The 15,069-nt window shown below is 36.8% G+C and overlaps 1 protein-coding gene across 1 annotated transcript in view; it reads right to left on the minus strand.

Annotated features, from left to right (window-relative positions):
• Positions 1-14,122, minus strand: part of SEMA3E (semaphorin 3E) — a 275,421-nt gene extending 261,299 nt beyond the window's left edge. Inside the window, exon 1 of the mRNA XM_027539839.1 lies at positions 13,406-14,122. Coding sequence (XP_027395640.1) covers positions 13,406-13,520 — 115 coding nt within the window. The 5' untranslated portion in view covers positions 13,521-14,122. The remainder of the gene's footprint in view (positions 1-13,405) is intronic.
• Positions 14,123-15,069: the final 947 nt, after the last annotated feature.

Consider the following 15,069-nt stretch of genomic DNA (forward strand, 5'->3'; position numbering starts at 1 on the left):
GGAAGATCCCCTGGAGAAGGGAAAGACTACCCATTCCAGTATTTTGGCCTGGAGAATTCCATGAACTGTATAGTCCATGGGCTTGCAAAGAGTAGGACATAAAAGTACATCAGGAGACTTTCACTTTCACTTTCAGACATAATGAAATATTTTTACATTAAGTGAAATAGGTATGATAAATTTATTCAGTTCAGTTCAGTTCAGTCACTCAGTCATGTCTGACTCTTTGCAACCCCATGAATCAAAGCACGCCAGGCCTCCCTGTCCATCACCAACTCCCGGAGTTCACTCAGACTCACATCCATCAAGTCGGTGATGCCATCCAGGCAACTCATCCTCTGTTGTCCCCTTTTCCTCCTGCCCCCAATCCCTCCCAGCATCAGTGTCTTTTCCAATGAGTCAACTCTTTGCATGAGGTGGCCAAAATACTGGACTTTCAGTTTTAGCATCATTCCTTCCAAAGAACACCAGGGCTGATCTCCTTTAGAATGGACTGGTTGGATCTCCTTGTAGTCCAAGGGACTCTCAAGAGTCTTCTCCAACACCACAGTTCAAAAGCTTCAATTCTTTGGTTCTCAGCTTTCTTCACAGTCCAAATTTATTAAGTACCTTAAATTTGTTAGATTCTAATGATTTAAACAATAAAATGCAATATACTTGCCTTCAAAACTTTCAAAATCTACTCATGAATGTGTATTAATCTCATATTAGTCATACAAAGAAAATAACAATTCCTTAAAGTCATATAGAAATGAGGCCATTTAATTTAACATGAATAGAGAGCGCTTGTGATGCTACCAGTAGTATAACAATGAATACAATGAAATTCAGTTAATTACATACCTATTTGTCTAGGAGGAGACAGTGTATTATATGTAGAGGGGTGGCACTGGGAGCTTAGCAGGAATGGTGGCAGGATGGTCTAAGACACACAGTTTGCTCATTATTTTTCAAGCAGTCTCCTCCTATTTACCTCCCAGACTGAGCTCTGGTTGTTTCATCCCCCACTCCACGCTTCTGTAGCACTTTGTTCTAACCTTTAATATGTTAAAAAAAAAAAAAAAATCCTTCTTTATCACAACTTGTCTCTTTTACAACTAGTCTTAAGCTTCTTGGAGAAAGGGTTTGAGTAGAGGCAGTATGTGTGTGTGTGTTTGTGTGTGTGTGTCTTTTAATAAACTTTTAATATTAGAATAGTTTTAGATTCACAGAAAAGTTGTGAAACTAGTATAAAAGTTTCCATAAACCCACTGCCAGTTTCCTCTGTTATTAACAGTTTACATTAGTGCGGTACATTTGTCACAGTTAATGAGCTAACATAGATACATTATTATTAGCTAAAACTCATACTCCGTTCAGATTTCCTTAATTTTTACCTAATATTTTTGCACTGTTCCAGGCTACAACCCAGTATACTAAATTCCATTTAGCGAACTATGTTTTTTATTCTAAAATTCCTAGCATGATGCCTAGTATCTAAAACACTGAAGAAGCTCAACAAATAGTTATGTATTAAGTGAATGATTGAGTGAATAACTATTAAAAAGATATAGAAACTTCTGAATCCATTAAGGGAAAGATCAGGATGTGTAACAGGAATGAAGTGCACCTAGCTTCATTGGTCGGAGAAAACTTTCCATTGAGAGATAAAGGATACCTGGAATCTTACAAAATGCTTTTCCACAATCCACTAATTGTAAATGTTTTCTTATCTAAACTCAGTGATAGCACCATGTGTAACAGTTTATGCCATGAAAAATTATTAAAAGATTTAATTTATATATTAAATGATTATCAATAACTGTATATACTATATATATATATCTTATCTAATAGAAAAACATAATAGGCAGAGAATGGCATAATCGATATTTATGAATTTAAATATATTTTTGAAGATTAAGGCTGTAATTTGGAAATTTAAATAAATAACACCTTAACCTGCTGTCACTTATGATATATCTGGGTGATAGATCTGAAGGAGGAAAAATGAAAAAGTTAAGATGAAAGCAAGGCTCCTCTGTAGCATCATCCCAAACACTTAGCCTAGTATTTCCCATGCTTAAGAGTGCATTAAGAATTCCCTGCAGGGAATAGAGACTCAGATATACAGAACAGACTTGTGCATACAGCGAAGGAAGGAGAGAGAGAGTAGCACTGAAATATATACATTACCCTGTGTAAAACAGATGGCTAATGGGAAGTTGCTGTATAGTACAGGGAGCTCAGCCTTGTCCTCTGTGACTCTCTAGAGGGGTGGGATGGGGTGGGAGGTAGGAGGGAGATTCAAGAGGAAGGGGACATATGTATATCTATGACTGATTCATGTTGATATATGGCAGAAACCAAAGTAACATTGTAAAGCAATTGTCTTCCAAAAATAAAAAAATAAAGGAATCCCCTGCAGGGTTTGTTAAAACACAGAATCCTGAGCCCCAGAATTACTGACTCAGCAAGCCTCCAGAACTGAGTGTGAAGTCAAGTGGATCTTAGGAAGCACTGCTGTCAATAAAGCTCGCGGAGATAATGCTATCAAAGGGCTGCACTCAATATGTCAGCAAATTTGGAAAACCCAGAAGTGGCCACAGAACTGGAAAAGGTCAATCCTTATCCAAATTCCCATGAAGAGCAGTACTAAAGAATGTTCAAACCCAGATAATTGCACTCATCTCCCATGCTAGTAAGGTTATACTCAAAATCCTCCAAGCCAAGCTTCAGCATTATGTGAACCAAGAACTTCCAGACATTCAAGCTGGGTTTAGAAAAGGCAGAGGAACCAAAGATCAAATTGCCAAGATTCACTGGATCATAGAAAAAACAAGGGAATTCCAGAAAAACATCTACCTTTGTTTCATTGACTACGTTAAAGCCTTTGACTCTGTGGATCATAACAAACTGCAGAAAATTCTTGAAGAGATGATAATACCAGATATCTTACTTATCTCCTGAGAAATTTGTATGTGGAAGAAGAAGCAACAGTTAGAACCTTGTATGGAACAAATGACTAGTTCAGGATTGAGAAAGGAGCATGATAAGGCTGTTCATTGTCATCCTTTTATTTAACTTACATGTACAGCACATCATGAGAAATGCCGGGCTGGATAAGTTACAAGCTGGAATCAAGATTACCAGGAGAAATATCAACAATCTCAGATATGCAGATGATACCACTATAATGGGAGAAGGCAAAGAGGAACTAAAGAACATCTTGCTGAGGATGAAGGAGGAGAGTGAAAAAGTTGACTTAAAACTCAGTATTAAAAAAAAAAAAACACAAAACTAAGATCATGGCATCTGGTCCCATCACATCATGGCAAATAGAAGGGGAAAAGGTGGAAGCAGTGACAAATTTCCTTTTCTTGGGCTCTAAAATCACTGTGAATAGTGACCGTAGTCATGAAATTAGAAGATGATTGCTTCTTGAAAGGAAAGCTATGACAAGCCTAGAGAGTGTGTTTAAAAGCACAGACATCACTTTGCAACAAAGGTCCTTATATGCAAGGCTGTAGTCTTTCCAGTAGTCACGTACACTTGTGAGAGTTGGAACATAAAGAAGGCAGAGCATGGAAGAGCTGATGCTTTCAAATTGTGGTGCTGGAGTAGACTCTTGAAAGCCCTTTGCCCAGCAAGTAATCTTAAAAGAAATCAATCCTAAATACTCATTGGAGAGAATGATGCTGAAACTGAAGCTCCAATACTTGGGCCACCTGATGTGAACAGTCAGCTCATTGGAAAAGACCCTAATGCAGGGAAAGATTGAAGGCAGGAGAGAGTGACAGAGGATGAGATGGTTGGATGGCATCACCAGTGCGATGCACAGGAACTTGGGCAAACTTCAGGAGATGGTGAAGGACAGGGAAGCCTGGCATGCTACAGTCCATGGGGTCGCAAAGAGTCAGACATGACTTGGTGACTGAACAACAACCTAATTCAGTAGCTCACAGGGGATGCTAGTGTTGCCAGTCCCGGACACTTTGTACAGCACTGGATTAATCCCAGTGTCTATCTCCTCTCAGCCCCTACTTTGGAGGAAGAGTGTAAGAAAAGTATCATAAGTAATATTATCTCCTCTGAGATGAAGCTCAACTAAGCCTCTCTCGGGTTAATTATTCAGCAGTAGCTCTACCTCTTAAAGAAATAAACTTTTGTCATTTTGACCATAACATGGAAGCCAAAAACAATCATAAAACTTTTTTTTGTTTGTTTGTTTTGTTTTTACTCAGTAGATAATAAACCTCCAGTGTTTAGGAATGATCTGATTAAGTCCCTTTATTTTGCCCACAAGGATCTCACCAAAAAAATACTCCTTGCCCTCAAGGATGTTAAAACATAGTTAAAGACACATAAGTCAGAAAATATAATGTCATTATTTCACAATATCCTACATCTCCATGGTATATTTCTATTTTCTACAACAATCACATGAGATAGTAATTAGTTCCTGTGTACTTAGGAGGAAATTAAGCCTCCAAAGAAGTTCAATGATTTAGCATCAATAATATGACATCAAATAGGATAAGCTGTAGATTCAAATCTAGGATTTTTTAAAACTCTGAACCCATACATACTCTTTCCACTAGCACAGGCTGTCTCCTAATAAAACGTTCAAAGTGTTTTGGAGAAATGAGACACACTGGGAGGAGAAAGAGACCTACATTTCTAGAATTGGAAAGGATCTCTGAAGTCACATGGTCTGTGATAAATTTTTGACTCAGGGTTAGGAAAAAAGCAATCAGCAGGAGTGAATAGCTATATGCAACACGGTCAGCACATTTCCTCTTCGCTTTATTTCCACAGTGCATCCTGAGCTTTGAATTTAAAGCTCTCCTCAGTTCCCATCATTTCCTGGGAGGAAACTAGTCAGGAGGGAAAAGGTCAATGTCCCCAACTGACCCCTCACGTTTTTATTCCTATTTTCATTGCTGCTGTTCTTTTCTGCTTCTGGAGTTGGTTGCGCCACCTAAAGTCACCACTGAGACATAGCCTTAGGGATGCTACTCTTCTGCTCTATCCTGTAAATAAAACACCCTGTCTATTGTGGTTTCAATGAGTTAAAAAATCATAACTCAGAGAAAATGAACCAAAGCTACCTGGAAATAGATAGTTTTACATAATTAATATTTTTACACTAAGCTCAACATTATCCACAGAGGGAACAGTCTGGCAGGCTCTGCTCAGGACCCTAATTCTCCCCTTCCAGTCCCCACAGTGTCACGGTGCTGGGAATATCAGCCACCCTCTGGTTACATAAACAGGGTAAGTTGTCCAAGTCACTAGTAAGCTATTTACTATTTCATTATTTCCTAAGCCATACATTTCAACACATTTTTACACCTAATGAGTAAAGTTATGTCTTCTATTCATTGAACTAGCCAATAAAATAAATACTCAGGTAAACTCAGACCAGTAAATAGACATCATTCACTTAAAATGCTTTCATTTCACCTTTGGCTTAAAGTAGGGAAGAAATCATAATATCTATCTGGAAAATAAAGGTGGGGAGAATAAGAGAGAAGGGGGGTTGGTGACAACACTGAGAAGTCAAAGAAACAAATGATAGAGAAGTAAAGGAAGTAGTTGTGGTGATCGTTCAAGAATGAGAAGAGCATCAAAAAGTAGGTTTTGTTTTGTTTTAAAGAGGACTAATTATAGATTAGAGAATATGGTTGACCTGTTGGAAGGTGTCTGGAGGCCCCAGTAGCTCCACACAATGCAAACCTGTGGTGAAGGAAGGTGAACAGGCAGAGAAAGCCCCAGCCTTTCTCCTCGTGTATGTTTTATCAAAGGAGCCATAAATATTTGTTCTGGATTCCTTAGTTTCTTTGGTACTCTTCACCCCACCCAAGTATCAGGCATTTCTTTAAAAAAAAAAAAAAAAAAAAAGGCTGCTCTAAATCATTGTGCTTTATTCACATACCTGGTCAGTGAACACTGACTGAACACCTACTAAGGGTAAGGAACTGTGCTGGGCAGCATATACCTTACCTGTTTGTCCAGGGGAAAGGTAGAATGGAAAGCTTTCTCCCCCTTTCAAAGCAAACAATGTATGTTGGGCTGATTGCTTACAGGCCACTGTTTGGTTTAACTTCTGACAGTGTGATCTGTTCTTAGTAATATCTGTTCCATTGTGTCTTACAAAGCTGGGTCTACAATTACCTTTGTTAGTAACTTCTGTTTATTTTATGGCTTTGGTCTCTTGTCCCCAAAGTGCCATCAGATAAAGTTCCAACTTTCCTTAATTTATCAATAAAATAACCTTATGGTAACTTACAAGCATAACAGATACCCAAATCCTATTTTCTTTCCAGTTATCTACTCCATTTACAGGTGGACTTCATTTAAAAACAAAACCAAAAAACTTTGCTTTCAAGTTAAAAAAAAAAAAAAAACTGATTAAAGATTTTCCCTTATTTTAAGAGGTTAAGTTAATAATTAACTCATGATTGCTTTTAGAATAAAAAAGGGAACAAGAGTAGGCTAATTCTCCCTGAACCTCTTCTGATTCATGAGTAATTTATGAAAAGCTTCCTAAAGCTAAAGTATTTACCACACTAATTTGCAGTATCTCGTGTAATTCTTTCAGGATGCTGCAAGTTAAATATTATCCCATTTTAAAAATGAGAAAATTCATACCCAGAAAAGATAAGTAACTTTCTCAAGTCATGCAGCCATAAGCAACATCCAAAATCTAGAGTTTTTAGGCTATTGACATTAGAATGCGAGAGTGTTTTGTAATTCTTGGGACTAAACTACTTTTCTGTGAGCACTGTGCCAAGGCTATGAGCTAAGTCCTTGACCAGAAAGCAGATGATTAAAGATAGAAGCAGAAATATGTTTTTAAGCCCTAGAAATCAGGCAAGTCATGAATTTCTCTTTTCCTTTTCCATACTAGTTGTAGAGTCAAAGTTACCAGGGCAATGGGGCCTTATGGTGGGAATATTCTGAACTAAGCATTGGGCCCAAGCCACCAATTGCTTTGACCACCCACCAGGGCTATAGGAAATCAACTTATCAATTCCACAAACATCCCTGTTTTTGAAATCATCACATTCTCTGACAGAAAATGTTCTCCACTATCAGAAATTATACTACTTGGTTCAAATGAGGTATTAACATATCTTTTTCATTCATAGTCCAGAAAATCCAGCTGATAAAATATCCAGTCTTGTCATTATCATCCTTTACATGAGTACAAAGAATAATGCTTGCTTAAGCCCAAGAAATAACTAATGACATTGATAGTTTCTCTTACGCTCCAAATGTTATGTAAAACCATACCTGGAAAAAATTCTCCATTAAAAGAATCATCATCCTTTGTATAATTTATATGATATTCCAAAGTATCAGATGTTGTGCTAAAGACTACTAATAGCAATTGATCCTGTTTAAACCAAGAAAATAATCGAAATCTTTACGCTGTTAGGAAAATGTTGTAAGTGGTATAATTTCAGCTTTGTTTTCTTTTAAATTCTCTGAGACTGAACTTACTAGACCATTTTAACACTGCAGTGGCTGTGTATGAAGGGGCATGCATGCATACAAAGTGTCATTTCTGGATTCCTGCAGACTAAATTCCTCTACTAAACCACAGAAGAGTTTCACACACAAAGATAAAGTAAATCTTTCGTGTAAATCTTTGATGCTCTCCCACGAAGAACCCCCCAGGATGATTCCAACAGATATCTTTGATGAAAGAAAACTACTTAGCAGATTGCTAACAATAATTTTTACTAGCAATGACCAATTTGATGTTTGGTACTTTATTATGTGGTCATAGAACTGGGGCCACCAAGTCATCTTATCCCAGACAGGAAGACAGACCATCTCTATGAAATACCCTCATTAAGTGACAAATCTGACATGGACAATAAAATAATACTGTAACACAAACTTTTGAAAGAATATTCCATTGTGACAACATGATTACTGCATGTATTTTTTTAGTCAAGAACAAGTATTGGTTCTTTATTATGTATAGAACACAGTCTTCACAAAATTTTTGAGACATGATTTTATATGACTAAATCATTTTTTGGTCCAAAATTGGCCCCGTTTATTTACTGCTGCTGCTGCTAAGTCGCTTCAGTTGTGTCCGACTCTGTGCGACCCCAGAGACGGCAGCCCACCAGGCTTCCCTGTCCCTGGGGGAAGAACACTGGAGTGGGTTGCCATTTCCTTCTCCAATCCGTTTATTTACAACTTTCTCTAATTCTGACCTCCCCTCACCCTATTTTACATTAAAGATAACTGTTTTCTCACTGTCATACTCAACATACATATGAACTGAATAATTCATAGAGCCATTCTGAAGCTTTTGATTATCCAGGTGCATTTCTGTGATACACGAGCAATATTTGTAACAGATGAAAATACAAAGAATAGTGTTATTTAAAATCCTTATATAGACTTCTATGAAAAGTACATTCTGTGTAAAAAAAACTCAACAAAACTTACTGTAATCCTTTCATCTTACCCAGTGGCTTCTTTTTTTTTTTTTCAAATATAAACTGTTTCTTAATAAACTTATCAATTAATTCTCACTAACTCTCCCTCATGGAGATCCAGATATCAGGTTTGTATTCACCCCTGGATCCTTTGAATCTACTTTCTTTATGAATCATACCTTATAACCAGTTTTATTTATTAACCACACAGGGATGTGAAACTAATGTCATTATTGCTAGTACCTAGTTACTGGCTGAGAAACCCAAGCTATGAGCCAGTTCAGGAAAAACTGGCTCAGTCACTGCCTTTTTTCAACTGGCCCTGGATATAAAATAAATACTACAACCTTTAGGATAATCATTCAAAACTTATTTATTATTGTATTATCCTAGAATTTTATCTCATTTTTTTTTGTATAAATGGAAAAACAATTCTAAAATGTGTGGTGTAAGGTGAGTATGCATAATAAATAGATATATGCAGACTTCTATTGTAAAAATATTGACCATGAATCTTGGAATATACAGATGATGTAATTATCTTATAAATTACTATAAGTAGAGGTCAAAGGTACGAAATGGGATTTGGAATGAATGCATTCAGGATAGATTACAAATTTTATGCAAATCACGACCAAATTTTGCTGTCATCTATTCTAGCATTATAGATGCTGGTATTGATATCCAAACTTAAGGATTTCCAAAAGTTTGTTTATCTTTAGAATATGTTTCCTTCTAATATTCTCATTTTCTATCAGTCTTCAGGAAACATCAATAAGATAATTTTTAGGTTATAAAGTATGCTTTTATAGTATTATTGTTCTGTTTTGATCTTCTCAAAAACCCAGTGAAAAATATCAGTACTATCACTATTTTCAAATAAGGAAACTGAGGCACAGATAACTACCAATAGTATAATTGGAAAGATTATAGCTGGAGTAGAGACCTCTCACTTCAAATCTGAGCTCACTGAACTATGAAAAATATTCATTTAATTGCTTATAATATTAAAATACAGATAGACTAGTTAATACTATCCCATATTTATATGTATAGATATGTATTCAATGCTCAAATCTACATTTATAATATCAACATATTTTAGCAATGATCCTCTGTCATATTTGGGCTTCCCTGGTGATTCAGATGATAAAGAATTGATCTGCAGTACAGTAGACCTGGGCTCACTTCCTGGGACGCTCCCTTGGAGGAGGGCATGGCAACCCACTCCAGTATTCTGGCCTGGAGAATCCCATGGACAGAGGAGCCTGGTGGGCTGCAGTCCACAGGGTCGCAGAGTCGGACAAGCCTGAGTGACTTTCACTGTTTAATTTCTGCCATATTTATGTCTTTATTTAGCTATCTTTTCATCAAACATCCTGGGATAACACCCTCTGCTTATCAGCAGACATTCTTCTTGGCTTCTGCAATTGTGAAGTCCCTTCTGGGGTCTTTGAACACCTACCCCATCTGGAACCTCCCTTGATTGCATTTCTGGGACTTTCCACATGCACTGGGATTTCTTCTTTGACATGGGCTTCTTTCCTCATTTGTTTTTTTTCTTCTTCAAGCTCTATTATCAGGAAGGCTATATTTTTGCCTTCCCTGTAACCTCATTAATGCAGGATGGTGAAAGTAAGGAGAGACCAGACATCAGCAGAGGGAAGTGCCTGAATCCACCAGGACACCTCTCCCTCTATTCTCTTGCCTTCATTCTCATGCCTTTCGGTCATGAGGCTTATAGCTACTTTTCAAAGACATCCTTGGGTAGAATATTATAAATGCATACTAATTATATCAAAATTACCCTCTTTAGGGTATTGGCTATAAAACTGGTGATAAATTCTTAACTGTTCAGAAACTTTCAAATACTTGTCTGACATAGTTAATCTCAACCCATATCTTGACTGAACATTCTGATAGGGCAGGACAAAATCTTGCCATTTTATCTTTGTATGTTTTGGTTAACCCAATTTATCCTGAACCTGTAAAAGGCATTCAAAGATATATGTATTGCCTCAATAAAGGCAAATTTCATTTCTTTATTTACAAGGCTTGCCTTTAGTTAGCATCTTTGCTTAATATCAGAGTGGAATGGATATTCAGCAGAAGAGGGAAGAATTCAATATTATCCCACTGTGGGTGGAGAGCAGTGAGGAATAAGCTATAAGATGCTCCATATTTGATCCCAATGTTCTTCTTTGTCCCCCTTCCTCACCTCCTTTTCTCCCTTTTGATCTTGATGGTCTTCTCCTTTCAAGCTCTGTTGAAGAACATGCCACTTCCGGGGTTAGAGAAGAATGAAGGAGAGAGGAAAAAGGGCAATTCCTGGATACTTTTTTTCTTAACATATTTTTATATAATTTAATTAAAGCTTTATATTAATATATGACACTGAGACTTTCCCCTCCTCTTTGGGAAGAAACACGAGGCTTGTGGTCTCCAGCACCATCTTGATAATGAAAGATATAAGAAAGATGCTTGTCGTTTTCCCACATGGCATAGACCACTGCTATGAAATGAATCCCTGGATATATCTAGTAGACCACCTCCAGGAAGCCTTATTGGATTTCTCCACAGGGGGTCAGGCAGCAGTGCAAAGGTGCTAGATTACTTATGTCTCATGTATCTTATTTTTCATGACCATACATTCATTTACAATATTAATCACCTAATTTACTGACTACTAAAATTTCACCTATTTGGATATCATTTATGATAGCAAAAGAGTATACTCTAAAATATTCTGTCCCCAGTGTTTGTACACTGCTAAAATGTCCATTGATTCTGAAGTGTAGAGAGGTAAATGTGTTATTTTTACTGTATTAATGGGACAGAATGTCCCTACTCTGACAGTTCTGTGCTTCCCTTTCAATGAAACACCTGCAGTGCAGGAGGCATTTGCTGCTTCAGGTTGCATCTCTGGTGTGATATCGTAACTGACTTTGGCAATTAAACTGCACAGGTGGGAACATCCTATTTTCAGGTAACTCTATACTATCTTTATATAAAAGCACAACATTGCACGTTTTCAGCTAGTGCCATTAAACCAAAAGGTTAAGAAAAGCCAAGAGGAAATCTTACGGCAGTTTTCAGTTTAGTATCCATAGATACAAGCAGTGGTCCTCCCACATCACTTAACACAACTCGTAAAATCAGTTACAGTTACTCCTCTGATCAAGAGAGATGTGTTGAAGATGAGGCTGATGACAACATTATGTACCAGAGTTCTGGTATGCTCTGACTAAATTAGAAGTTCCCCAAGGAAAAATATTAAAACGAGATATCTCTGGAAACACTGATATTGAGCTATCAAAAAAATAAGCATCAGAGTAATAAAGTATAGAAGGTTGATACCATGCATAGCAGAATGGTAACTTGACAAATTTGGCAGCTTATCCACTTGTCTACAATAGAAAAAGAATCCATTATTATGTTTTCTTTCTCTGACATCCTTATGTGTCCATATCCCATCACATCAAATTTTAGATTTAGGTATATTTGATCTTACCTTCTTAGGAATATGTATGTTGGTACATACCATAATACATCTTTCCAAATCAAATAAATTGTACCAATTCTAGGCACTATATTTTAAATACTTTACAAATGCAGGGTCAAGTGTTTCTTAAATTTATGCTACATACTTGGGAGTATTATCAGAAATCTATTTAAACTAAGAAAATATCCACAGATTTTTAGCTGTTATAAAATGAGACATTTCTATAATCAAATCAACTGATAATTGTCCAATAAAAAACAACAAAAAAAGTGTCATTAAAATTGAGGCCTCCTGTTTGGTTTCTCCTTCTGGTAAAGATTACACTCATAACCAATACAATATTGTAAAGTTTAAAAATAAAATAAAATTTAAAAAAATAGTAACACTTAAAAAAAAGATTATACTCATTTTAAAAATACAGGATACTTTCTACAGTGGGAGACAATTTAAAAGCTTACACAATTGAAAAATGTTTCTTATGTAATTTTCACTATTCCATCTATTATCTGTCTCAATGATTAATGATAACAAATACTTCTTTCCTGAAAATTTATTTCAAAAAACTTTTAAGTCAGCAAAGTCACTTTCATAGATATGGGTTTTGTTTGTTGCTTGTTTGTCTGTTTATGGGAAGGGTCATCAAACCTATTCATGACTGGCTTTTAAGGACCTTGATGCAAAAGCTATCATTTGATCATTTATTTATGACTAAATGCTGCTTTACAAAACATAGTAGCAGAATAAAATAAACGTTTCAATTGAATATACATCTTCAATTAAGCAATACAAATTTACATTAAAAAAAGAGTAGATGCTAGTGTATAGTATCTAACACTTTAAATCAATATAAACCAGTTTACAGGGATTGTTAACTGATTTTTTTCTTGCCACATATAAAAAATTTCTAGTAATCAATTTAATTGGAAAGCTAGTTTATAACAGTTGTGAGTCATTTTAATCACACAGTGATGACTTTGTTATAATGGGCAAGGAATCATTTTATTCTCAAGAATCTTTTTTCCTCTTCTCATCCCCATTATGGACAACACAAAACAAAAAAATCAATTGCACCTCTATTTCTACAGCCCTTGCCTAACATCTTTGCTTCCCTTTATGCATGAATTGATATTTAAATACCCACTGCTAACTTGGTGGATTCAGCCCCTCAAAGCTTTTTACAACCTGCTTCCTTCTCTCTCCTGTTGTGTCAGCTAGTGAGTGAACTTATTAACAAAACCTAATATTTACAAGACAAAAATAACATCTCTAAAGTTAGCCTGTGATTTTACACTATTTTCAGCTGTGGTTAGCCATGACCTATTCATTAAAGGTACTTAGAAGCTTCAGTCAATTTTGCAGTAATTTTTTTCAGGTGCATGCTAAGAGTCTGGAGACCAAAGATCAGTGTTAAATGATTTTAATTTTTTTCTCATTTTTTTCTAAACAAAAGGTCACCTACCTTTATGTGACAGGCGTAAGCGGGGGTGCGGGGTGTCAGCTGTATGACCTCCTGTCCACAGCTCCAGCAAGTAGCCCCACAGGAGCCAGGTGACGAGGTGCCCAGGCGATGCCATGCTGCCTGCCGCTGCGATCCTCACTCTCTGGCGGGGTGAGTTTTACTTAGGACTCCCCTCCAGGGGCAGCGTACGAGAGAGGCTTTGTCACAAATCGAACGCGTTGTCATCAGAAAGCACAGTTCCAAAGTGCCATTTGTCAGGCTGTGTTTGGATATGTAAAACCTGCCTTTCCCCAGGACAGTTGTTTATAAGCCCGGAGCAAGAGGACATTCCAAGGAGTGAATCTTCACTGCCATGTCCTGCCTAGAGCTCTTTTCAGTCACTAAGCGGGGAGATTCAGGAAGAAACTGTATTATCTGAGTCACTTATGCAAGCGATTCATTCAGAAAAAACAACAACAAGCTCAGCACACGCACTGCCTTCACCCCCGTGGAGCTCCTCTTCTCTTCTGGCTCCTTGAAGCCTCTCAGAAGTCAGCTTCTTGCACTGACTTGCCAAACAGCTAGTTTTAATTCACCTTTCACCTTGCTAATTAAAAACAAGAAGTGCCATTCCCTCCAGGAGTTGCAGGATCCACCCAGCAGGGATGCCGCTGTCGGCGAGCTGTGTTTACCGGGAAAGTTCAGGCGGGGTTGAGCAGCATACTTGCTGTTTCTAGGAAGTGTTTCTGGTCCACGTGCCCTCGTCCCACCCGCCCTCCCAGTATTATTGGCCCCGCGTCACTCAGCGACAGGAGAGAAGTTCACATTTTGATGGAAAAGTGGAATCAGGAGGGAGAATGATATACAATAGGCTGCTTACTTAAAAATCAGTATAACCTAAGAGGATGGAGGGTCAGGAAGGGCTTTTAAATTCTCACTCATCAGGATTAACCCTTGAGTAAATACAGATTCATTTTAAACAATCTATCTGTCACCATTCAGTACCCAAATTGATTTTTTCCCCCTTTTCACTGAAATTGTATTGTTTTCACATTTTTGCCTTTTTATATTGATTGCATCTTAGAAATGTCATTTTCAACTGCTATAAGGAAAGCATTTCAAGAACCTGAAAAAATGTGTCTGTGATTGTTTTGTCGATGTGTTAAAACTAATAAAGTGTCTTGTGCCATTCTTCAAATGTGCAAATTCTTCAAATCAAAAGCAAATTCTTTTTTATAAGCAGGTCATAAATTTCATCTCAAATTTTGGAATAATTAACTTTTGAGGTGATTCTTCTCCTATATAAGATAACTATAGTAAGTGAGATTCTCTATGGGACAGATCCCAGTAGATACTAGAAAAGTTGGGATGTAAAATACCTTGGGGTTCAACTGCTATGCACTTTTAGAATTTATTTTCCAAGACACTATGTGTAAATAAGCTTAACACAATAGGTCAACTTTTTACAATCTACTTTCAATCAATCTCAAAAACTAAACCAAACACTCCATAGCTGTTGGCATGGAAATGAATGGTATTATTGTAAGATACCAATAAACTTGAATGGATATTTGACTTGATAGTTTAAAGTTAATGATCAACAAATGATTTCAACTTTTTTTCTCATTCTGCATTTTAAAAGGTAATGATAAAGAACACTTCTTGAGAATTATGGTTTTAAAATA

The sequence above is a fragment of the Bos indicus x Bos taurus genome, chromosome 4, assembly GCF_003369695.1.
Source record: "Bos indicus x Bos taurus breed Angus x Brahman F1 hybrid chromosome 4, Bos_hybrid_MaternalHap_v2.0, whole genome shotgun sequence".
NCBI lineage: Eukaryota > Metazoa > Chordata > Mammalia > Artiodactyla > Bovidae > Bos > Bos indicus x Bos taurus.